Source organism: Manacus candei, unplaced genomic scaffold (assembly GCF_025592945.1).
Source record: "Manacus candei isolate 608988 ecotype Guabito, Panama unplaced genomic scaffold, ASM2559294v1 h1tg000009l, whole genome shotgun sequence".
In the NCBI taxonomy this organism is placed as follows: domain Eukaryota; kingdom Metazoa; phylum Chordata; class Aves; order Passeriformes; family Pipridae; genus Manacus; species Manacus candei.
Genome location: NW_026138057.1, coordinates 7,245,705 through 7,262,087, shown reverse-complemented (window position 1 = coordinate 7,262,087; position 16,383 = coordinate 7,245,705). Strand labels below are relative to the sequence as shown.

Genomic DNA, 16,383 nt, shown 5'->3' with positions numbered 1-16,383 from the left:
TTATGGCTTAAAGTCCAGCCATGATATTTTATACTGTGCCTAAATGCCAACTTAAGCATGTGTTGTTACACTGGAAACTCTTAGTTTTCATATGGTTAGTGAGGGTAAGCAACTTTGCATCCACCTTCAAGAATAAGCTGGAACGGAAGGTAGCACAGACTTCAAACAAACAAGAAATGCTGGGAGTATCCTGTGACCTAATTATAACTAACTGTTTCCATTCTTTTCTGTAAATATGCAGAAGATTATGTTACGAGTTCCTACAATTAAATATTGTGGGCTATGTGTGCCTGGAAGACTTAATACATGTGAGCCTTGTTTGGTTTTCCTACCGGGCATTCTGTAAAGTTTTGGTTTCTTCTTGAGGAGTGCTGGACAGTGTTTTGAGAAAAACATAAATAAAATTATGGTGTTTATAGAGAAACAGCACCATCCGACTTTATGCAGTCTCAGTGTCTGATTTTAAAAGAGTAGATAAGAATAATTGACTTATTAGTGAAGACTAATAAAGAAAATCATGGAGGGCAGCATCCTGTGTCTACCATCTGATTCACCTTAAGCAAGTGATTTAGGCATATATTCTGGCAAATTTATTCTTGGTGTGGCCAATCACGTCCTACACAATACCTCTGTAAACAATGCTCTATCTAGACTGTTCTGAGCCTGAATTATTTATTACTTGTAAAGCACTTGAAAGAGTTTTTGAATGCCTTGAAGTTCCTGTGATTGTGATGTAGGTTGTGCTTAGCGAGGGTTTTTTGTTGGTTGTTTGTTTTTGGTTTTTGTTGTTTGGTTTTTCTACTTTTCAGAAACAACAAACCGGTTTGTTACCTCTGGAAGTTAGATCAGGAAAAGCAGGGGCAACTAAGACATCCACATCATACAGGCACAACAACCAAAACATTTTTTTCTTGATGCTATGTGCTAGAGCATGGAAGTGTGTTACATGGAAAGCTTTAAAGCAATGCAAGAACAAGAGCAAAATTTGGCTCTGCTTGAAGTCCACTCTTTGAGAGACTTTATAACTCAGGGTCTTTTTTAGGTGTGTACTAATCACAGCTTTACTGTGAGAGCTCAGAGTAGTGGTGATGGGTTGCCCTCTTAAGGTGGCTCTAAACAGAGGTGATAATCTAGTAGGTATTCCTGAAGCATAAAACAGCAACTCTCTTATTTTCAGAGGATTATCTTTAGAGAAGAGCAGAATGAGAAAAGTGACCTCCTTTCAGGTAGCCCAGCTACTGTTTTAATTCCATCATCTGAGGTTGGGGTTTGTGCCACTGCTCACAGAGGCAGTGACATCACCTAGTGTTCTCCCTGATTTGTTAGTCAGGATTTAAATGGATAGGGCCTGCAAGAGCTGGAGCTGGTGCGTGGACCACTGTAGGAAGTTTAGCAAGGGCAAGGGCTGGATTCTGTACCTGGGATGGGGCAAGTTGAATATGAGTCAGCAGTGCCCTGGCAGCCAGGAGGGGCAACCCTGTCCTGGGGGGCATCAGGCAAAGCATCACCAACTGGTTGAGGGAGGGGATTGTCCCGCTCTGCTCTGACCTGGGGCGGCCTCACCTCGAATATTGTGTGCATATTAAGCTATTGGAGAGCATCCAAAAAGGGCAACAAAGATCAAGGGCCTTGAGGGGAAGCCCTGTGAGGAGCAGCTGATGGCACTTGGTGTGTTCAACCTGGAGAGGAGGAGGCTGAGGGGAGACCTCATTGCAGTTATAACTTCCTCCTGAGGGGCAGAGCAGGGGCAGGCACTGATCTCTTCTCTGTAGTGACCAGTGACAGGACTTGAGGAAATGGCCTGAAGTTGTGTCAGAGGAAGTTTAGGTTGGACATTAGAAAGAGGTTTTTCACCCAGAGGGTGGTTGGGCACTGAACAGGCTCCCCAGGGCAGTGGTCACAACACCAAGCCTGACAGAGTTCAAGAAGTATTTGAACAACATTCTCAGGCACAGGGTGTGACTCTTGGGGATGGTCCTGTGCAGGGCCTGAGGATCCTTGTGGGTGCCTTCCAGCTCAGAATATTGTGTGATTCTGTGACTGATGACAGTGCATGGGGGGCTGTGGCCTCTGGGCAGCAGTGAACTGGGACAGTGGTTCAGCAGCTCTTAGGGAGTCCCCAGCCAGAATTCATCCTCTGGGGGAAGACACACCTTTCCTCTTGGTCTCATTAAATGTTATGCAGTACAGGCTGCAGATGTAAACATACCTAAAGGTGCTGAAACACTACATAAAAATATGTATCTGGAAAGCTTCTGGTTTGTGGCATTAATTCATGAACAAGCAATTGTGTTCACTGACCAGCATAACCTTTTGAAGGAACTACGGACACTCTAGTGATGCTAAAGTATTCTGTTTTAAGGAGCATTATAAATAATTAAATATCTAGAGGCTGTTTCCTAGTACCAAGAACCAAATTCTCCAATAGGGCAGGCAGGCATAACTACTTTGGAGTATTTTATTTGTTATACTAACTTATATCTGGCAACAGTTGTTTCATAATTCACTGAAATGTAGCTTACTTGTTTTAAAGGCAGACATCTTTCTGTTAATATTTTCCAAATGCTGCTTTTATAAATGTATAAAATATTCAACAGAAGCTACTGGTTGCAATTACACCTGTACAGATTTGGCTTTTTTACATGTCAAACACACAGACTTCCCCAGTGGATTGAAACTGCGCAACATAATATGTTGGGGGGGAGGTCTTCACTTCTTTGCCTTTTTTTTTTATCTCTACTTTAATTTGTGTTGTCATCACAGAAGCAGGGCTGTTAGCAAAAGCCTCTTCCAGATTGACCTGAGGTAGAAGCTTTGTCAGTTTACATTTCCTGCATGGATAATGAGAGGAATGTAGAAAATTAAGATGCAATACAAGTAGCATATTATGATCACTTTTACTATAAGAAAACAGGAATCCAAGCATCGTTCTTTTACGTGCACAGTTCTTGAGCAAAATTAAATCAAAATTTCAGCTGGTTTTTTCCCCTTTTTTTTTTCCTCTTTCCCCCAGTGTGTCCCTCAGAATGGACATTCAGTTTATATTATGGTGAGCTTCAGGACCATCCTTTAGGTAGATATACCAGGATCCTTTGTGTTTCTACCAAGACCACAAAATTCTCCTATAAGAATTTGAGGCATTTAAGCTCTTTTCAGTACTGCAGCATCCTTTGACTCTTCAAAGGTGCATGTGCATGTACATTCCCATGTAGTATGGGAATGAAGGGGACACTGTGCCCACTCTGGAATGAAAAGCAGTTTTACAAGTCAGTCCAGGATGGTACTCCATAGGTGTGGGCTGATGCCACAGTGCTTCCACTGCCATGTGGGGAAACAAAGTGTACTTAATGTATGGATCTATTTTAAACTGGTCCTAACTTACAATAGGTCTATCCTTCAAGCCATCCTCAACTTTATGCAGCACAGAAATACGTAAGGTTTAATACTTGCTTCTATTAGTAGGCCTTTGTAATTCTGTTCCTTTTAAAAGTAGAATGAAATTAGCCCTTGAGTCAAGTTTGAATTATTTTCATATTTTGGGGATATTAAAATATCTCCCAGATCTCATTAAGTAAAGCCCTAAATAAAATAATTTCAATACAGTTAGGGATTGAAAAGCCTCAGAAGGTTTGGAGGAAATTTCCTCTTTGATGAGCAATTCAGATGCTTAAGCCAAGGTAGTATGGATCATAAACTTGAGAAATTCATCTACTTTCCTGTCCTTTCCGGTACCCACTGGATTCCTGGTAGAGTCCACTCCACTGCTCCTCTGCGTGTTCCTTACTCCTGTCCTCTGGCAGCCCTGTGTTCTGCCTCCTGCTGTCCTCAGTGTCTTGTGATCCTCTGTGACATTACTCGCATTTCGACCTCCTGCCTGTCTGCTCCTTTGCTCTCAAGGTGTATTTGTTCTGTGTTTCTTTCCTCAACTTCTTTCGATTTTATTTTTGTTAAAACGCACCTTCCTCACAGATGAGTTTTCTTAAATATTGTCTGTGCTGCTCTGGTATTGTTAACACAAAACATGTGAACCGAATGGACAATCCTCTGCCAAAAAGGATCACTAACCATTCAAGACACAGGATAGAAGTGGTTGGTGTGGACCATCAGAGAAGCAAAATTACTGAAAGGTATCCACAGAGGTAGCAGTGGTAGCAGTAAAGGTCCTGGATTTTTCTTTCCTTTCATAGCTCTCACAGATTCAAGCATGGATCTCTGTCTGGCAGGAGTTTAAGCTGAAACCTTCATGGACCAGTTTCCACAGTCTGAATTAGAAACTGAGAGAGGCCTGGTGCAAGGAATGTGCCATGTCATGCTGGCTGGTGGTGATGGGGTGATTGCTGCTGCTTCCCATTGTGGAATACTGCTTCCCAGAGGAAAGGCACTGTGGGGGCTCTTGCCCTCCAAGCAGGGTGGATGACAGGAGGTTGTGTTTCTCAAATGCTTTGTCATTTAGATAACCAGCCTTTAGAGATTATAGACTGTAAGTGAAAGAGAGAAAAAGGAAAAACTACAAAACAAAACAAATTACCAGCAGCTGTTGAGGTTTCAGGTTTTTCTAGCTTTGTAAAAATAGCAGGACTGTGTTTTAGAGGCTTCCAGACTTGTGTGCAGGTTGGTAATAAGGAGGTAACATACAGTAACATGGCTAACATAATGGCAGTACTGAAAATCCACTTTTGTGAGAGCTTCAGCTGTTTAAAGATGCAGGGTAAGCAAAATCCCGAGGAACCAGACCTCATGGTGATGCTTTTGGTTGTGTATTATTGTCCTCACTCTCTAAACAGGACACTGAGGCACAGAAGTGCTCAGTGGGAATGACATATAGCCCCCCCAGGCTGGGCCTCTTACTGATATAGCAACATTACACAGGATGAGCACATTTAGGAAATAATTTAGCCTTTATCATTTCCTGATAGTTGTTACATTGTGCAAAAAGCATTTGAACCTTCACCGTAAGAAGGAGCTTCACCAAAAAAAAAGACTTTTGTGGCACCGAAGGCAAGTTTCGGGGCCTTTACAGAAGCTCTTGTAAAAATGTGCTTCCTCAATACGCCGTGCACTTGCCCTGCTCAGCCTTTTGTCTCCATGATTACACAGGCTCTCTCCTCCTTCCCCTTCTCCCTGGCAGTCGCTGTGTGTGTATTCCCAGTAGGCACGCTCTGTCCATTGACTGAACACGGCACCCGGCACGTGTGGGCTGCCCGGCCCTGGCAAACACTTGTGCGGGGCGGAGGGAGGGGATTGAAAGGCTTTTCTTCTCAGTGCACAAAGGTCACTGTTTCCTCCCCCCCCCCTTTGTGGTTTGCTCTCTGCTGCTCCACGGGCACGGCAGCAGCTTTTGCCCAGCACCGGAGTAGAAGCGTTGGGGACGTGTCTGTAGGACAGTCCTGCAGCTGAGCAAGTCTAGGAGTGCGTGTCCATGTCCTGTCCCACCACTTTTGTTCTGCTGCTGGAACTGTCTCTCTCCCTCCCGAGCCAGGTCTGTGTGTTCATTTGGAATGCTGAAAAAAAATAAAGAGCATTTCATTACTGTTATTGGTCGTGTGGAAGCGCTTTCCTGCTGTGATGCCTTTTAGACACTCCCTTGGCTGTTATCCTGTGGAAGGAGATAGAACGAGATTTTTGCCTCCTGCGCACTTTACTCATTGGATTAAGGATAAAATTGAAGCTTTCCTAAAAGATTGGGTAGTCTTAAAAATGAATGGATACATGGGATTAAAGAAACATGAGATAATTTATTTTTTCTAATCCTGTTTAGAAGTAACTATTGAAATAAACGGATTTACTCTTGGAGTTAAGAGGAGAATCTGAATCTAGAAGGTCTCACTGTACATTTACCTTTTGAGTTGTTGAACTCTGAGGATCAGGTAATTAAATTCATGAGCCAGAGAAGAGATGAAAGTAGGTTGTAGGAGATACCAACCTTTAAAAACATTAAAGTTCCAGAAGGATTTGAAATTCCTGTATCACTTGGATGAACTAGGCTGTGGCCTTGTGTCTCCTGTTTCCTCATGTCATAGTGTCGCTTCTGAGGAGCACACCAAAAAGCAGTTGTGATTTTTTGGTCATGAAATAATGCTCCATGACTGTGTTTTTATTGTGGGTTGGCTTTGGTTCATTTGGGTTTTAATAAAACCATACAGTGTTTACTTGGGAGGAGGGAGATCCGATCACCTGCTGAAGAGGCAGCTCTCTGCTGTAAAAAGCAGATGGATTTGTGTGTCTTGTCCAGGGGTTCTCCCAGTGCACCTGTAAAAGGAGGGTGAGTCTTGCTGTGAAGCTTAAGATTCCCTCCTTCCTGGCATCACGTCAAGTAACGTCTGCGCCTTTTGCAGCACAAGGTGCGAAGATAATTTGCAGCCTCCTGCATAAGCACTCAGTTTTAATTGCAGAAAATGTAGCTTCCAGAATGCCAGGTGGAGGGGGACCTGGGGGGATTCCTGCCTAGAAATGAAGAACTGAGGAGAGTAGGGACAGGCCAGGTGTCTGCCTTTCACGAGGATATTCCCTGTGTCACACCTGGTGCCAGCAGAGCTGCTGTCCCTAAACCACAAGGAAGCTTTGCAGTCAGGCAAGGGCTGAGCTGCCAGGTGAGCCGGGGACCGGGAATTATCGTGATGGTTTGATGGCACGTGAAGGAGGCTGTGGAGTGTGGCGTGGTTCTGACGAGCAGAGGCTCAATTAGGTTCCCCTGCACACGCCGGGCATGGGGGTGTGAGCAAGTGTTCTGGTCCATCAAACGTAAAATGACAAAATCATTTGTAATCTCTCATTACCAGTCCCGGTGGGTTTTCCGTCTACGCCTCCCTCGTGACATTATTCAACAGCTGATATCTTTCTGCTCTTGCCAGCTGTACTTAAAAATGAGGTATACGATGAACGGTTTTAGGAGTTAACAGAAATTACTTTTGCTTAGAGCTCCGTAGGAAAGAAAAAAACAGGTCGGATCTGAAATATGGCTGCTAAGGATCAAGCAGCCTTTACTAATTATTTGCACCTGATTAGGGGGTTACCACAGGTGGGTGTATGTGCTTTTACCTGTCCAATTCTCTTTTCCATCCCACGGGGAGGAGGGAGTGGCTGTGTGGTGCTTGGTTGCCAGCTGGGCTTAAACCGTGACAGTGCAGCCAAAGTTCATTATAGGCATTTCTTCCTAGAGAGGAAGTGGTTTCTCACAGTGAGTAATCAGCTTGAAAATATGTTGCAGAAGGCACCTAACGTCATGCACAGTTTTTCTTCTAAATTATTTAGAAGTTGAGAGTGACTCTAACTCATGTATTCAAAAAAAGGCACTAATGGAAGTGAAATACCCCTATCCAATACCCCTTGATAGGATGCTACCTACCTACACTGCAGGGGTTGTCTTTCCTCCACGCCTTTAAAGTTTGCTGGGGGTAAAAAGCCGTTCACTGTGCGCTCCCGGGATTGTGACACGGGATGCGCTGTGGGATTCACAGCACATCAACTCCATTTCGTCTGCACTGCAACACAGCCGAGTGCAAACATCGGGTGACCTTCCCTGTGATCTCATCTAAACCTGAGCCTGTGCCAGAAAGCTGTTTCTCTTCTTAGTGGTGTTCTGAACGCATCCTCTTGGCTTTCTGGAAACGCCCGAACCCCCCGAAAGGCAGGGACCCTCAGTCTACCTGGTCTGTGCAGTGCTGTCACTGAATATGCAAGGTTTTGTATTTTAAATGCCTGAAGCCTAAATCTGCAGTCCAGGTGTTCTTCCTTGATTTATTCATTTTGTATGAAAATCTTTATTATATTAAGTAAGCACTTGACCATCTTTTTTGTGCACTTGCTGCATAGTCAGGAAGGTTTCTTGAAAGTTTTCTTGCAAGTGGATTCCCATGTGGGGCCTGTTAGTCACAGCTAATTACAGAGGTTGGTGAATGAGGAATATATTTGAGCTCAGGTTCCCCTCCTCCTTCCACAGTGCTTCGGAAGAAAATAAAATAAAATAAAAAACCTGCAGACAAATCCAGCTTTTTCTGTGGTTGTAGTCTCCAAAGAGCTCCAGAGAAATCACAGATGTGGTTTCATGTTTCAGGTTTAACTATGGTGTAATAACTACAATCTTATCTTCGGGAGAAATGCAAGTGGGGAAAGAATCATTAATTGACAGTGAAAAGTTTGACCAATGCTCTGTGTGTTTGTTTTTTTCAAGCAGCTGAATGTTTAGCCAAACAATCTTTAAACTTCTAACTGCAGCCTTGAAGGTTACAGTAATTTTGATATATTAAGACCTAGGAGCTCTGTAGGACAGGAAATTTAGATACATGTTTCAGGATAAATGTTTCAATCCTAGAAGAGCAGAAATTCTTGTGATTTGGTTAAAGCTAAGACACAACCCTCAGTTTTAATTCAGCTGCATACAAACCTTCTGTGAGTCCACTGACCTTGCTTTGCAACACAGGAATGTTTTTGGGGCGTTTCCGTGGGTGCAGAGCGGGGCAGCTGTGAGAGGTGAAGCTCCGTGGCTGTGCACATGAGGAACCCATAGCTCACATCAAATGTTTGACTAAACGTCTCATTTCCCTATCTTTTGTTAGTGTTCATTCAGGAAGTCTGCTGGCTTGAATGAGTTCCTGTGTGTGTGTAGTAGGAGTATTAGTTCAGTAGGACTACATGGGATATGTCTATTATTTGTTACTAAGGCACCAGTGACCTTCCTGCCCCTATATTAGCAGCGCCTGCTGTTTTTCCATACTGCCGATTGTCAGGAATGCAGATCATCCATATAACTGGGTATAATCTTCCTTGGTCAAATCATTGTGCCAGGAAAACAAAGCGCTTTAATTACAAAAAAAATAAAAATTAGAGATGTAATCTCAGCAGGACGCTCCTGCTTTAATGCATATTTGAGGCTGAGAAATATGAATAATTTAGAGGGTAGAGGAGGCAGGTTACATAATGAAATTACATAGGGCTCTAATGATCTCTGTCTCTTTAAAAGGTACAGTTTTCTTTGGTTTGTGGTTGGTTTTCCGCCCCAGTTTTTGTTTTCTCTTTTCAGAACTGCATCACACAAAAGATGTCAGGAGTAGCTTGAACTCTCAGAAAGATACCCCCAAATGACTAGGGCTAGGATAGGAGTTTCCTCCCTAGCAAATGAAGTCTAAATCTCTTGCCTGAGCTCTAGGAAATGCACACATGGCTGAAAACCCTTAAAATTAGTACAGTATGAACAACTGTATAAAAAGATGTTAGTAACAGATACTGTAAACATTACAGTACCTCTTCAGAACAATTGCTTTGTGTACCTATCTGATAAGGAAAGGCTTTATTATGATATACCTGCGTGAAAATTATTCATTTTTGCTGTTATACTTGGAAAAAGTACTCCTAGGAGGTTCACTTGTCATTGCTGCAGGCTTGGATTGGTGGTTAAACCAGTGTCTCAGAACAATGCTATGCTATGGTGGAGAAGACTGAGAATATAAGTTTTCCTTAAGAAATAGTAGATGAACTTTAAATTATAAAATCTCTTTAAAAAGCCACGGTGAGGCTAAACATTGTGTGATGGAGATCTTTAGGAGGCTCAGGAGTTCAAAACCAAGACAGGTGACAGTAACCCAGTATTAAAAGTGCTAAAAGGAGCAAGTTTGAGTTTGGTGAAACACCGTAGCACAGATGGTACTTTTAAGTGCCACCTCGTGCATCCTGTTGAACTGTTACTTACTGCTGCCCCATGCTGTGAGAAATTGATATTTGCCTCCAAAAAGCTTTGGAATTTTTTTGCTTGTTTTGGTAATTAGCATGAGCAAGGAGTTCTTACCTTCCAACATCCCCAAACTTTGAAAAAAAAAAAAAAGCTTTATATTTAGACTGTGTTATTCTAACATTTTTCCCTTTCCCTCTAGTGAGAAAATGCCCCCCAGGCTGAATACTCTTGAAGTACAAAAATAGCATCAGATATTAATCTGAATTCAAACGTATACATTAATGTATGTATGTATTTGAATCAGTGTGTTTTAGAGGCATCCCCTTCAAAAAGGCTGTCTGCAAGTAATCTCTGAAGCACAGAAATTGGTTTAATTTGGAAAAAAAATGGAGAAGGAAAGAGATTTTTATTTTACACTGATGCAGTTTGTCTTATTTTCCCCCAAAGGACACCGTGGTTTAATGGATGGGGCTTTAATCTACCCAGAGGTCAGTCTTTGCTAGACAAGTGGAACCTTATTCCTGAGGGAATTGATATACTAATGACACATGGACCTCCCCTTGGTAAGTGAAACAAAAGCTCTGTGTGATTTTTTTTTGCATGAGAATTTTACTTTCAAAATAAGCAAAACTAATAATGCTCTAACCTATACTCTAATTGCACCCAAACTCAAAACTGTGGATTAAAAACCTTCTTGGAAGAAGTGGAAAATGATGATTAGGCTTTGCTGATCTGTTGAATTTCAATAAAAAAACTTAAATTTTTTTGTTAAATTAAAGCTAGGGGAGATCAAATATCTGATTCAATAACCATTATAGTTTGACATTTTATTTAAGAACAGTATTCATCTGACAAGCAGTTTCCAATCCCATATGATTTTTTAGAGCTTGACTAAAACTTTTAAAAACTTTTCTCACTACAATGGCCTGTTACTTTAAGGTTTGAGAGTAAGCAGTCAGGAGTTTAGGAGTATGTAATCACATATTCTCCTTGATAAAGTCCTGATAAACTTAGAATATGTAACAGTAGTTTTAAAGGTATTAATTGGCTTATAAAAACTTTGTGAAGGAAGAAAATTACGTTCTTAGATAATTGTTCCTTACTTGAACTAATGATGGGTGAGCACCAGTCTGTGAATGCATAATTTGTTTTCTCATTAGGTAGCTAAAAGTTTCTCATTTAGTTGAATTTTGCTTGCCTTGTCAACGTGAGTAATTCACTGATCTCCATTTAGCTCGTAAGATCTAAACTAAGTTCTGATGGTCTCAAAAAGACCCTGGGATACTCATGTAGCAGAGACAGGAGTACTCAGTTTTGGCATGTCTGAAGTCATTAAAGCCCACGCTAAAACCACTTGAAAAGCCCCACTATTTTTCTTCTACCCTGTACCCCAGAAGACAGTATCACATATTATTTACTGCTTTTTCTATAAGACACATGTGGCAAGCAGTCTAGGACTGTATTTTAAGTATTTCAGTGGGGTTTACAACTGAGCATCTGTCTTTTATAAATATGACTTACCAGGATAAGGAAGTGTGGCTGTCTTTTCATTGCCCTTGCTGTGATTTTGTCAGGGTTTTAGTAAGAGCTTGCAATCCAAGGGGTCAGATCATCACACAAATCTCACGAAGTCACTGACTTTTGAGATGGTTGTGAGTATAGTAAAAACTTCTAAGAATTGCATGGTGCCATCATAAAGCAGCATTTTAAATGCTTCCAGGCTGGCTCAGTGATCTCACAGAGCTTCTTGGTGACAGTGGAGTCAGGAAATAATGCATGCTTATGCTTTCTACCACAATTAAGAGTCAGCGATCTAAGCAAAGCTAAGGGAAAAAAAAACCCAGAAAGTTTTTGACCAATGTAATTACTGCTCCTTTTATTTTCTGGTTCCATTTTTTTGGTACAACTTAGAGAACATCGTAAGGTGATCTACAAATTCTCTTTAACCTCACTGGAGCTCCCACCTTACTGCTGTGTTAAAGCAGAGATACAGCATCCACTGGCTTTGGAGCCGCCGGATATTGCAAACCAGTGCTTTGAACAGCACTCTCTTAATCAGTTTATTTTCCCAAAGAAGTGAAAAAAAACCCCGCAAGCACGTTTATAATGTTTCATGGGTGCTGTTTTAAATGGGTTGTTAATCCATCTGCTCTGAACTGGGTTCATGCAGAAGTACTGTGATGCTGCAGACACTAAGGAGTGCTTTAATTGAATAAGCATACTTAAATTTTGTGTTTGATGGCGATAATAAAGTTCAATTTCAAAAGGTTGGCACTGTATCTTAACTACAGACACAGATTAGTTGTTAGTACTGTGCCTAAAATGAGGGGCTTTAGGTCTCCACCTGTATGGTAATATTGACAAAATACTGCTTTTTAAATACATATTTATTGTTTACTTATTTACTTAGTAAGTAAATATTAAGGGAGGTAGAGCTGTAACTGGACTCTTTGTTCATTCTAAAGTTTAGCCAAGTTCATGTCACAAACATGTTTTTACTACCTGGGAGAAACTTGGCACAGGGTGTAGTCACACTAAAGTCAGGAGAATGGTGCTGCAGTCAGACCTGGCTCCCAATTTCCCTTTCACTCCCCCTCGTTCATCTTGCCCTGCTGATGTTTGTCAGTGCTAGTCCAGGCAGCAAACTTCTGTAAGGACTGATGTCAAATTTTGCACATTTTCCCATATTATCTGTAGGACCAACTGGCAATATAATCAGTTAGCACTGGCTTGTTGAAAGCTGTTTTGCTGCATTGCTTGAGGGTGGTGATGTGGGCTCAGAAGTTACCTGATGCTTGCAGACCGTGGTCCTCTGGAAGTTGTGGGAGACTGTGTTTTAAACCTTTGGGGTGACAGCTGTATCGAAATCAGCTGATCTTCCTGAGCTGTTTACGTTTCTGGAATAACCACATAGCTGGCTTGGGAAGCTGACTGCTCCAAGAGCCAGGGCAAGGGAAAGAAAAATCTGCAACAGTGCCAGGAATAAATGTCCCAGGGTTTCAAGGTGGAAGATGAGTTTTTAAACCTGTAGTTTAAAAAAACAAATCACATCCAGAAAAATATTAATGCAGTTGAAGGGAGGAAATCTTAAGGAAGACAAAGTGGCAGCGAAACATTCCTTAAAAGCCACTGTGTGCTTTAATGGAGAGGTTATGACTAGAGATAATGTAATAAACCTTCTGTGAATTATGACTTCCTGAAAGAGTACGTGAAACCTTACCTGAATAAGAGAAAATTAACAATATTGATTGCATTTTGCCTTCAGGTTTTCGAGACTGGGTTCCAAAGGAGCTGCAGAGAGTGGGTTGTGTGGAGCTGCTGAACACAGTGCAGAGGCGAGTAAGGCCCAAACTCCATGTCTTTGGTGGGATTCATGAAGGTAAGGAGCAGCACTACTCCCCACTTGGATCTCAGGCAGATTTCAAGGAGCACGTTTTGATGGTGTATTGCAATGGATGGATGGTGGCATATTGGACTAAAGTGGGGAAAGAGCTGAGGGAAGTGGTTGCATGCACAGCACTTTGTAAATTTATGCCAGAATTAAAACTGGCTGTTTCAGGAATGTGTGCTACATTTAGCCACCTACATCTCTCACTGTGCAAAGGTTGTTCTATGCAGGTTATTTGAAAGCAATTCAAATTTTGACAAACTTGGTTAGAGAAACAGATGAGATTCCCCACACTTGCAAGCCAAAATGAAAATTATCCCCATTACTCTAAATACAGGAGCTAAGAAAGGTGCCAGAGGGAAAAGAAAATCAAAGACAACTTACTGTCTCAGCTCACCTCCCTCAGTTCACAAGGAGAAGCAAAAAGGAGGGCATCTTGAGTCAGGCATCAGGAGGCATTGCCAGAACTCACTGTGCATACATTTCTAAAAGCACCCTGTAATACAGTCTGTACTGCGTGTGTTACCCTCCAGGAGTCTCATGTTTTAGAAGAGATATTTCCCCACTGTCAGTGCCAGGACAGGCAGAGTGTGAAGCTTCAGAAACAATGAGCTCAGTTTGTGGCAGTGGAAGTGACTGAGAGATTAAATACATGCTGGAGATACTTAAATATTTAATACAATTCCCTCACTTTCATGTGGCTGAGAGACAAACACTAGGAGTTCTGCCTGAGAGAGAGTGTAAGACTTTGTGACCCTGGAACTCAAAATTACACATTAAATGCTTTATATTCTCCCCCTGGAGGTTTCTCCATTGTCTGTAAGTAGGTTCTCCATAAGCTTAAAGATTTGGAGGACTTCATAAAAGGAAAATAAAAAAAGGACAGCTTTCTCAACTAGTGGTGTTGGTTTTTCTGAAGCCCCTGTGACTCCATACGACGAATTTCATGCCTGGCATCTGCAAATAAAGAGTTTATACTGGGAATGTTGACATGACCTTAAGTATAGAGGCATAAATAACAGTCTTTTAATGCACTCAGGAAAAGATTGGATATTTTGTATAAATATTAGTCCTTGCATATTAAGAATAAGCGAATATAGCAAGACTTCCAGCTAAAACGTGTAAGTTGTCTACAGCCTTTGTAGGCACATTAGGTGGTGAAACTTCTGGTTGTAATAGCATTAAATAGTGGGACAGGAAGATATTTAAAATGTACAAGACCATTATTATGAGAAAGCACCAAGGAACCATGTGTAGCACCCTGCATTCGTATCTCACAGGAAAGGTGGCAGCACATATTAAAAGCTAACGTTCAAATAAATTCTTACAAGAATAACAACAAAAAGTTAAATCCCGTTTAGTACTTACACAGAAGACATAAGAACAGCTTGTTTCGGTATGGGAAGAAATAGCAAAGTGTTAAAAGCATTATCTTACAGTTCAATTAATTCTCATCCAACTCCAGCTGAGATGAACGTGCACCACATTCCCTTAAATCAGCGGAGGCTGTACACACATTTTGGTGATGCAGGTTTTTTCCCTGGTTGATAAGCAAGAACAACCACAAACAGGGTTTTTCCCACCATGAGATGGTCTAAATCAAAATTGCCATTCTAAATAAATAAAGTAATACAGGTGGACAGTGCAGCAATTCTGAAGTGATTATTCTTTCTGATAGGCACTGTGGGTAGCTGTATTTATCTTAGCTTTCAGACAGCAGTGATCTGTACTGTATCATAATGGTTTAAAAGAAAAACATTTTTCCTCTGTGGGTTTGCGATGGGAAACTCTCTTCCTCCATGAAACTCTGGGGGTTTTCAAAATTATTTTTTCAAGTACATTTGGTGCCAGATACATTTTCAAGACCTTTTCCAAGTCCTTTGTTTAGCTTTTTGTGGATGTCAGCTGAAAACACACACATTTTTACAAAAATAGTTTAAAAATATATATGTGTGTATATATATGTATATGCACATATGTGTGTGTGTATATATATATATATAGTATATCGTGGAGTCATAAAATGGTTTTGATTGGGAGGGACCTTAAAGATCATCTCATTCCAAACCCCCTGCCAGGGGCAAGGACACCTTCCACTAGACCAGCTTGCTCCAAGCCCCATCCAACCTGGCCTTGAACACTTCCAACCACGGAACCTCTCTGGACAACCTGGATGTGTGTGTATACTTTTAACCTGCTGAGGAGTTTCTGGGGTATCAGGAGCCAGCATGAACACCAGCTTGGCAGTCCTGTGATGAGGAACTGGATAATAAGGACTAGCAGAGGGAGAGCTTACAAGAGTTTGGGTCATTTCCCAGAGAGACGGTGTTGTAGACTAAACCAAAGGTACTTCCGAATCCCGAATGGTCTTTTTCTTCTGACTGTAGCTCACTAATAATGTAATTAGAAAAAGAACATGTGTGGCTTTGTCTCTGTTTCTGCTGCATCCAGTTGCAACAGAGGGCTATCCATGGGGGGAAAAAAGGTTTGTACGTAAAACAAAAGCATCAGTTCTTATTTCAAACACGGCACACTGTGTGTTGTTTTTTTTTTTCAATCAAGCAGCTTTCAAGGGCTTTGCATCGTTTTGAAGGGATTAATTTAATTTTCCTCCAAAGCACTGATCCCACAGCAAGCCTTCAGCGCTGTTTGTTTGTGGTGCAGTGAGTGTGACACGTTGTCCCCACAGGTTATGGCATCATGACGGACGGTTACACGACGTACATCAATGCTTCAACGTGTACAGTCAGCTTCCAGCCAACCAACCCTCCAATTATATTCGACCTTCCGACCCCTCAAGGATCCTGAAGCACTACTGCACATTTGGAACTGGGGAAGGTCTATAAACTGCCATTTTCTAATTATAAAACTTACATTCAGTTACATGTTTATTTCGAAAGAGGGGCTGGGGGAGGGCGGGGTGGGATTTTGGGGGAACCCTGGGGGTTTTTGTTTTGGGGTGGGCTTTGGGGTTTGTTTTTTTTGTTTGTTTGTTTGTTTGTTTGTTTTTCTTTTTTGTAAATTGCTGGTGCAAAACAAACAAGGAGAAAAGTTAGAGGTTGTGCTTTTTGGAAATGCAGCATTCATTTTAAATTGATAAAGCATTGTGAATTTGTAAAATGAATTTTGTTTTTCAATAAATTTGCCATTGTAAATTGTTATAGTGTTCTCAAAAGGACAGCCAAGCTTTCTTTTAATAAGTGAGAGACCTTATTTTAATATTATATTATAAGCTAAAAAATAGGCAGCATTTAAAAACACCCAAATTTGCACAACTTATGTTATTGTCAAGGTTTTTTTAAGTGTCTTCTTTTTCCCTAGGTCTAAA

The 16,383-nt window shown here is 41.4% G+C and overlaps 1 protein-coding gene across 4 annotated transcripts in view; it reads left to right on the top strand.

Moving 5' to 3' along the window:
- The window catches only part of MPPED2 (metallophosphoesterase domain containing 2), a 107,264-nt gene extending 91,303 nt beyond the window's left edge, over window positions 1-15,961 (top strand). For all 4 annotated transcript variants that reach the window (XM_051776852.1, XM_051776853.1, XM_051776855.1 and 1 more), the window contains 3 exons: window positions 10,115-10,230; window positions 12,933-13,046; window positions 15,745-15,961. In XM_051776852.1, coding sequence (XP_051632812.1) covers window positions 10,115-10,230; window positions 12,933-13,046; window positions 15,745-15,863 — 349 coding nt within the window. In that variant the 3' untranslated portion in view covers window positions 15,864-15,961. The remainder of the gene's footprint in view (window positions 1-10,114; window positions 10,231-12,932; window positions 13,047-15,744) is intronic.
- The last annotated feature ends 422 nt before the right edge of the window (window positions 15,962-16,383 follow it).